This window comes from Echiichthys vipera (assembly GCF_963691815.1).
Source record: "Echiichthys vipera genome assembly, chromosome: 9".
NCBI lineage: Eukaryota > Metazoa > Chordata > Actinopteri > Perciformes > Trachinidae > Echiichthys > Echiichthys vipera.
In genome coordinates this window covers 16,480,798-16,489,445 of record NC_139834.1, presented here as the reverse complement: position 1 = coordinate 16,489,445, position 8,648 = coordinate 16,480,798, and the positions used below count along the sequence as shown (strand labels likewise).

The 8,648-nt window shown below is 41.0% G+C and overlaps 1 protein-coding gene across 4 annotated transcripts in view; it reads right to left on the bottom strand.

Annotated features, from left to right (window-relative positions):
• Positions 1–27: 27 nt before the first annotated feature.
• The window catches only part of nav1a (neuron navigator 1a), a gene marked incomplete at its 5' end in the record, with an annotated part of 68,874 nt that continues 60,253 nt past the window's right edge, over positions 28–8,648 (bottom strand). For all 4 annotated transcript variants that reach the window (XM_083920304.1, XM_083920305.1, XM_083920306.1 and 1 more), the window contains 15 exons: positions 28–2,595; positions 3,143–3,331; positions 3,418–3,536; positions 3,645–3,850; positions 3,958–4,029; positions 4,119–4,270; positions 4,446–4,711; positions 5,343–5,514; positions 5,624–5,716; positions 5,822–5,910; positions 6,023–6,200; positions 6,289–6,451; positions 6,558–6,742; positions 7,733–7,854; positions 7,954–8,062. In XM_083920304.1, coding sequence (XP_083776430.1) covers positions 2,500–2,595; positions 3,143–3,331; positions 3,418–3,536; positions 3,645–3,850; positions 3,958–4,029; positions 4,119–4,270; positions 4,446–4,711; positions 5,343–5,514; positions 5,624–5,716; positions 5,822–5,910; positions 6,023–6,200; positions 6,289–6,451; positions 6,558–6,742; positions 7,733–7,854; positions 7,954–8,062 — 2,211 coding nt within the window. In that variant the 3' untranslated portion in view covers positions 28–2,499. The remainder of the gene's footprint in view (positions 2,596–3,142; positions 3,332–3,417; positions 3,537–3,644; positions 3,851–3,957; positions 4,030–4,118; positions 4,271–4,445; positions 4,712–5,342; positions 5,515–5,623; positions 5,717–5,821; positions 5,911–6,022; positions 6,201–6,288; positions 6,452–6,557; positions 6,743–7,732; positions 7,855–7,953; positions 8,063–8,648) is intronic.

The following is an 8,648-nucleotide window of genomic DNA, read 5'->3' as shown; positions in this document are numbered from 1 at the left end:
GGTGGTGATGTAAAGAATGGCATGACTTTATTGTGTCCATTGCTCAATGTTAAACATGGGATTTGATGTGGTTATAGAGACATGCCATACAACCATTATTAGGCCCCCTTTTAAGCCAAGTGCTCCTTCCCACTGGAGGAAGACAATAAAACCACTGAAGACACCCGTTTTCTGCATACAGGGGGCCATGCCTTCTTAGATCTCTACACTTTTTAGTGATTGTTGTCGCAGATGCACTGACTATTTACAGTGTTTACAATAGTGATGTCATGTACAAAAGAGAAAAGCAACCTTTACAAATATTTGCATAATAAAAACAACATCTGCTCTTAAAAACAACATGAAAAGAGGAAGATATCCAGTTAATAAAGATCCCTCCCATGATAAGGTTAAGTGTGGTAGGTCCAATGAAAACGAAACTTTGGGAACACTGCAGGGGATACATGCATCGACATTACATCTCCGGGCTATTATCTGCTCTTATACTTGTTTCCAACTCTCAGGAAACTCCACAAAGATGCCGCACTTAAATTTAAAATGTGTCAAATCGCATGCAAGCAGCCCAGTCATGATACACATTCTCATCTATTGCAGAGTTAACTGACACACGCATCATCTGAACTAACAGCTTATGGCCACTTTCCACCCAAATCTGGGCATCAAGGTGACAACATTGAAGTGACATCAGAGGAGGTGAGAGGAAGTGATGATGTTTCCTCTAAATCGAGGCCTCTGCGTGGTAGATTAGAGCAGCTCGAAAGCAGCTTCAGGCCAAATTGTGTTTCAGGCACAGATAGACTTAGGCATCATGTCTCTACTTTATATCAGCACCCTGTTTGGAAAGTAGAGGAACATCTGGATAGAATATGGCAGTCTGAGGTACTTCAGGGTCAAAGGGGCACAGGGCCAAAAGGTTTAAGAATATCTCTACAGTTTCCTCCTTTCACACATCTTTTTATGCTTTCTTCCTTCATCACAGGAACAGTCAAGATGTGAGCAATAAATACTCTCTGTAATCTAGTTTTCTAACATATATTATGTGCAAACAAACAAAGGAAAGGAATAGGAGGAAGCCACTTAAAAATGAGTTTCAACCTTTCTTACCCTCAGCCCTTACTCTTAAAGTAACTCTTAAAACAAAGCGTGAGAAAGAAAATGATTGCGACAGTTTGAAAAAAGGTATGCTATCAAAGTTATAAAGAATGAGGAAGGGAAAAAAAATGTTTTTGTACAGATCCTTATCATTTGATGGCAGTTTTTTTTAACCGATGTTCTCCACTTCCCCTTGTGGGATGATGGATGAGGAATGATCGAAACAGGGACGACGAGAGTGCAATGCTGCTGTCGATAATGGCATGTTAGGTATACTAGGTGAAGGCTGCTGAACACAGATGATTATTGAAGATGACTCAGTATAAAATACTACAAAATCAACATTTTCAAAGCTGTTTCCTTATCTATCACAAGAGAATTGTGTGTTTTAAAACCCATATCTAAATACAGAGTATATGCAAGCATAGCCAGAAATGGTCGGCCGTTTGGGCAGGCTTTTTTTTCTGCGTGTTTACAATAATGTATGTTGAGTAAGGTCAATACCAGTTTCTGTGGTTACATCAGTATATTACTGGAGGAAACCAGTAGCTACTGAGTGCACAGAAGATGACATTTTCAACAAATTCATTACTCTATTCATTATTCACCCATGCATGTTACTCTTACAGTTTCATAGTTCTGAAATTCAGTCCATGAATGACACAATGGCTGAACTAAAAAGAGAAAAAAAACATTCAAGGCCATTTTCATGGTTCTGTTATGTTTGTTATATTCTACGGAGCACCTTTGATAAGTCAGAAAGCACACCAGGAGAGCACTGAGGCAGGGGTAGATGCTGCTATCTAGAGGAATTACTAATGAACTGCATGATACTCAGTCACTGACACAACCTCCTAAAATCCAATTACCACAAGTAGAAAATAAAGTGCATTTTTGGCTGTTGTCAAGTGACGATCCTACTTTTGAAGAAATCAGAGGTGAATTTCTTTCTGAAATTTAGCTCCCAAAGAAAAAACAGTAACAGCAAGCACCAATAGTTTGTGGTCAACATTGTGGCAGTCAAAAAGAAAAGAAAACAATGGGTCTTGATCAATATGATTATAGGTAATATTTTGCATCATACTATTCCGGTTACCATGCACTTGCAGATTCAACAACAACCCATCTGGAACAAAGTGAGGGCAGAGAAGAGACAAGTCTTTCCCTGACATGATCATCACAGCTTCCTATTAAAGCAGTTTAATTGTCTTTCTGATAGCGGGGCTGAGCAAACCCTTCGTCCACAATCACTCTCTCGATAGATCCTTTACATTTAGCTTTGTCGCTGCTCATTGAGCAAACTATTTATTATTGTGTCTTTAAAGTCTCATTGGGACTTCGTCCGCTGCGCCAGTCGTAATAAAGAGTCCGTAGTTCCGTAGCTTGACGAACAGTCGCATGTTATTCTCAGAGTGTAGCCTGCAGAGTGGGATCCAGACAGCCTTCCCGCTCTGGAGACTCTATGTAGTTGGCCGACTCCTGGAGCTTCAGCAGCATGGCCATCTGGGTAGCAAAGGGAGACATAGAGACTAGATTAACAGACATGTTTTGTCTTTACAGGGTTCGATTTAGCCTGGCTTAGATGGACTATTTCTTGGAATACATTTGAGTCATTATGGCAACTAACGACCTTCACTTGTCAAACATTTCAATGATTGCTGAGACAATTGTTTGTGAAATGTTAGAAAATACTGAGCTGCCCATCTCAATTTTTCCAGAGCCCAAGGGGAAATCTAAAATAAATATAAATTCAAACTAAGAGCAGATGCAAATTAGCAGATGTAGTGCATTAATTGTTACTAAACAAGATCTGATGCATTATTCTATTGATGTGTGTTAAGTGTTGTTGTCTGGAAAACACTGGACCTGTGCAAAACCTCAGTGCATTTTTTTTAATGTTTAGCGCCTATAAAGAGCTGCAAATCCTTAAAAAATACCTCCTTAGTCTATCATAAAAAATATTTTTTGTTGATGAACTGAATAAGTGACAGCTCACATCTATGCATCCTCTCAACTAGTCCCCAAATTTAACAGAAACATTCACTCTCACCAGTGGGTCTGACTCCAGTGTGCTGGGTGGAGGTGTATCTTTGGGGGGCTTCTTCTCCTCACTGGGAGGACCTATGCTGGGGGGAGGTAGGTGAAAGAGCCTGGACTGGTCCTGCTGTGCATTGGGCCAAGGGAGAGTCCCTCTCACCCAGTCCACTGGGTCCTCCCATACTGCCTTCTGCCCGTGCACCTGAGAGAACAGAAAGTTAAAGGAATTAATTTCTTGTTGTTTCTGGCACTAATCACAATTTAGAAGGTGTCTGTATGTGTGTTCACCTTTATCCCGTCTTTGGCTCCCTCCTGCAGGTACGGTATGATGGAGTGGTTCCACAAGTCGATGAACCACTGCCTGAACTCTGCTACTGATACAGGGCATGACAGGAAGAAGCAGGGGCCTGGAGGATGCAACATTTCATGTTAGCTGATTTCCTGTTTAAGATCCAATTATCCCCACATATTCCCTGGTTTTCTGCCTTAATCGCCCTGTGTCCACTGTCTCTCACCTATGAGGAAGTCCGAAGTGCCATGTTTCTCCAGGAACGTGTGGAGGTGGTACCAGAGCTGAGGGATCCAATCCAAAACCCGGAGGAGAGCCTGCTGGTGTGTGGAGTCCTGCTCCTTCTCCTGGTAGGCTTCCACAGCTTTACGGTGCAGGTACCTCAGCAGGAACCCGTTAGCAGGTTCCACATTGTTGGAGAATATTACCATCCTGTAGTCATATGCAAAAAAAAATGTTATTCTTTATAATAGCTCCTATTTGTATTTAATAATGGTATCAAAGAAATTTGGTTATCTAATTTCTGGCTTTGTGCTCACCTGAAGCTAAGGTGCAGACTGTGGTTCGATGTCATCTTTACAGGCTGATTTGTTGTCCCAATGATGTAAGGACTGAAACATCAACACATGAAATGATGTACTTTCATGAAATCCTATTTAAACTTTGTAGTGAAATACTGTTAGTGTTTGTAGTGACTCACCATTTGTGATACTTGCAGGTGAGCGCTCCGTTAACAAGCTCAGTGATAGCTGCTGAATCACTAATGTCATCTATAATAACAACCAGCGGCAGTTCTCCTCCACTCTCTCGGTCTATCTGATTTGCTACATCCGACAGATACAACTGCAACTCCTGTGAAAGCAAAGACAGGTGGATTAATCATGTCCATGTTAACAATAAAATAATTATTATTCATTCATTCACTCTTCTTCAACTTAAGATTAATTAACTATAAATTTACCATTGATTAGTGATGGTTATTATATAGTGTTACCAAAACGGATAGAATTCTGAAGTCATGGGTTACCTTCTGTGACTGACGGTGCATGTTGAAGGTGACAGCAGCGCTGCTACCGAGGAGACAGGTCTCATGGTCGGCATCAGATGAGTCTGTCCGACTGCGCTGCAGGAGGTAGTGGGCCAGACGCTGAGCCAGGTAAGTCTTTCCTGTCCCGCTGGGCCCAGACAGAACCAGACGTCTGTGCTTCAGCAGCAAGCTGATGTAGTGCAGCATCATCGGCTTAGGAATCAAAGTCTCAAACACCAGTGAGTCAACGCATTTTTCTCTGAGACCTAGAGAAGGGCAGACACAGGGGAGAGGGAGAGAGGGAGAGAGGGACAGGGAGAGGAAGAGGGAGAAAGAGAGACAGAGAGAGAGACAGAGAGAGAGAGGAGAAGCAAATTGAATGTATTTATTTTTAATAATATGGTATATGTCAAAAAATGTCAGGAAAATGTTTCAGCCCTTTATTTACAAATCACGTCTATTTCCAAATCACAAGCCTATCATCAGTTTTACATTTCCTTCCATCTAGACACAGTCTTGTTTCTATTTATTTTCATTGTGGAAATATTTAACTGAGCCTTGCTCGAGTGAGGCAATCCATCAAAAATGATGATTTTGTTGCCTTAATTTTCTGTCAATACTGTGGTGAGCAAGAACTGCTTTCAATACTCTCCCTATCAATGCATTCACAGGCACTCTGACATGGTTGGCTGCCAAACAGGAACATCCGCAATAAATCCCTAACTTCAGAGTTGTTTTCCACAATTACCATCTTTGATTATTGTTTGTCAAAATATTTTGAATCACACCTGCTTCCTTGCTTCTTAGAAGGGAGGAAATCAATCCAAAGGTAAATGGATTATACACACTTTTGCAAAACTCACATTATAGTTCCTACAGTCATTCGAGGACACTAACCTTTCAAAGTGACAAGTATTCGAGCGGAACCACCACTGAGACAACGATAAGGTGAGACTTGAGGTCTGTCCCCTCCTATCACCCTCTGCCCTCCCTGGGTCAGCTGGTACATGTGCAGCGAATCACAGGACAGACCCAGGCTGGCACTCGGGTCCACTTGAGTTAGGTAGTCCTAGCAAAAAATAACAAAAAAGGAAAATAAATAAGGACTGATCTATCGAAACACAGTTACACTATTTGTTATAACCACTAATGTCTACACAGTGAAAAAAAGGACATACCTTGAAGGTCTTAGCTATAAGAGATTCAAGACAGGACCAGTCAGTTCTCGCACTGACCGGCACTGAGCCCAGGTAGAACTCCTGCTTACCGTCCTGCAGAGAAAGAGAGAAGAAAAGAGAGCCCAATCTTCCAGCTGTTCGATTTAAAGCTGTTGGCATTACTGGATATTGTGTCTATAAAAGGTTGTCTGTGTTTACCTCTGCTTGATCTCCAATGCGGACAAGCACTTGTGCACACACCTCATCCCGCTGGGAAGACACACTTAACGTGTCAACTGGAGACACGTCTGAAAGAGTGAAGAAAACAATCAGAGAAATAAAATATATCTTGCATGTGTACTTTGTATACTGTGCAGGTGCTAGGCTTAAAATAAGTTAAATTGTATGCTTGTCTCTGACCTGGATCTTTACAATCATTCAGGCTGAGGCTGAAGGACTTGGTGAGGGACATACTCATTGGCTGTCTCATGGAGGGCCCCAGCAGAAAGGCCAGGCCTGAAGGCTGGGAAGTAGAAGAGGTTGGACCGGAGGCTGTTTTCAAATGGTCATTCTCCGCCTTCAAGTTCTCCACCGTTGACTAGGACATAGGGAGGTAAGAACTTTAAAATAATTTATACTTATACTTCAGGTAAATGTTTTATTGAAGATGCGCAGGCAAAACAAACCTGCATGCTGTTCATGGCTTCTCGGAGCTGCTCAAGGTGATGTGCAGAGCTTAAGGCCTCCAGTCGGATGTCTGTCAGTTCTCTCTCTTTCAACCAGAGTTCTGAGCGTAAGTCTGATACTGCTGTTTCATCACCGTCTCCCTCTTCTGTAGTCTCCATGATCCTGGATGTGACAATAGGCACACATTTGGGTCAGTCACTCATGAAGGCTAAACTTTGGCTTTCTCACTATTGAGCTGAGAGCTGGAGTAAGGTGTATTGGTACTCACACAGAAGAGGTGGCGGAGGCTGAGGTTTTGAGGGATGAGGGCTGGTTTTCTTCGTCTTCTCCCCCCTCGTGGAGCATCTTTGGCGAGTTTGGAGCGGAGGAGTCGGGGGTCGCGATTTCCTCAATGTCTGAGTACGTTTTGGAGCCTTTCTTAATGCTGAACGCCTTGTTGAAGGAGCTCCTCAGCTACACAGGGAGAAAGAGGGAGAAACTGACATTTGAACCAATATTTGATGAATTACTACATTTAGTACCAAGAGAGGTATTAGGATTGTTAATCTAACACATGCTAAAGATTAAAGGAGTGGTTGGTCATCTTGAGAAAAGCTTATTTGCTTTCTTGCCATGAGTGAGATGAGAAGATTTACCACTGCCCTGTCTGTTAAATATCAAGCTAAGCCAAGCTAGCAGGCTCCATATTTAACAGACAGACATGAGAGTGATATCAAAATGAGAAACTATTCCTTTAAGCTTCCATTCAATTTTCTGCAAATAGGTCAAAGTTATTTAGTCCGTGTATGTTTTTGCACATTTAGTACCCAGTGGTGGGATCAGTAAAGTTGGTTTCACACTACTGCACAGCAACCGCCCTAACAACCACTCTGACAGCCGCACTGACAACCGTCCTGACAGCCGCCCTGACAACCACCCTGACAACCGCCCTGACAGCTAAAGTTATTGCACGGCAGTGTGAAAGCTCGATAAGTATTACTTGAGATAAGGTTATAAAATGTTTTAATGAAGTGTAAAATACACCATAAAGCAATGTTGTAAATGAGGAAAAACATAATTTGAAAACTGCAATCTATTGTCTTGATGATTAAACTGAGAGCTATACTTTTTAGGGACCATCATTTCTGCTGATTGCCACTCTGACTGAATAACAGCCATCCATTCAAATGAATAATTACAGAACAGACAGCCAGTCAGCAGTGTAGGAAGTCATTGTGTTGCAGTTTTATATGGCCCATAATGCTGTGTGAAAAAAATATATGGAGGCTTTATAGGGACACAATGACTGCACTCACCTCAAAGACCTAGAGCAGAAAAATAACAACACAGAGGAGGAAGAGACTGGTCATACTTACTACTATGTCATTATCACTACGGAGAATGAGCTGAGCATAGACAAACGTGAGAGTAAAAGACGGCTTCACATGCAGTGTGCATTCTTACCCAGCTCTTTTTCTTTTTCTTTTTGGCATCTTGGTCCTTTAAGCTGCCCATACTCGACATACTGGTCAGGCTGTTGAGACTGGAGATGCTCTCACATGAGTTCTGACGTCGAATCTGCACGTCTGCCAAATGAGAAAACTCAACATCACAAGAGGCAACCGTGTAGATACACAGTCAGGTGTGCAGAGAGACAGAAGGAAACGGAGAGATCATCTCCAAACCTTTCATGTTATCTGGGTTGTTTAAAGCTCCTTGTATGACAGCCTGGGCTTCCTCATTCCTGAATTTCAGAGCCTCGATGGTCTCCCTCAGCTCCAACAGCTCTGTGTCCTACACAAAAACATTTAAGAAATGTCAGTAAGGTGGGTTAGGATTGATCAGTTTGCCACTTTTATTTTTTAGGTAGCAGACTGGTTTAAACCTTTCACCATCACAAATATGTTGGTTTTTTTCTATTCGTTCTGCATTAGACAGTGAATTCTCAGATCAGAACTCAGAAAATGTTTCAAGTAAAAGATAATGAAGAAAATAACCGTCGGATTATTCCTCAAAGTAACTGATAGTTTATCACCACTTCACTCATCATCACCTTAGTCATGCTCATCTCAGTGAAAAAGTTACATCTCTTTATTCTTATCCTTCTTTTTATACATTTTAAATGTAACTATTTTAACTTTTTTTTAAAACATTTATTAATATACAATACCGGTACTATATATTTTTTAATTGCTGTTTTTCACATTTTCTAATTAATTTCATTATACATTGTACTTGTATTATGGAGTGTGCCGAGATAATTAATAAACAAATGAGAAAATAATGAATGGTTTTATATATATATATATATATATATATATATATATATATATATATATATATATGTATATATATATATATATATACTGTATATATATAT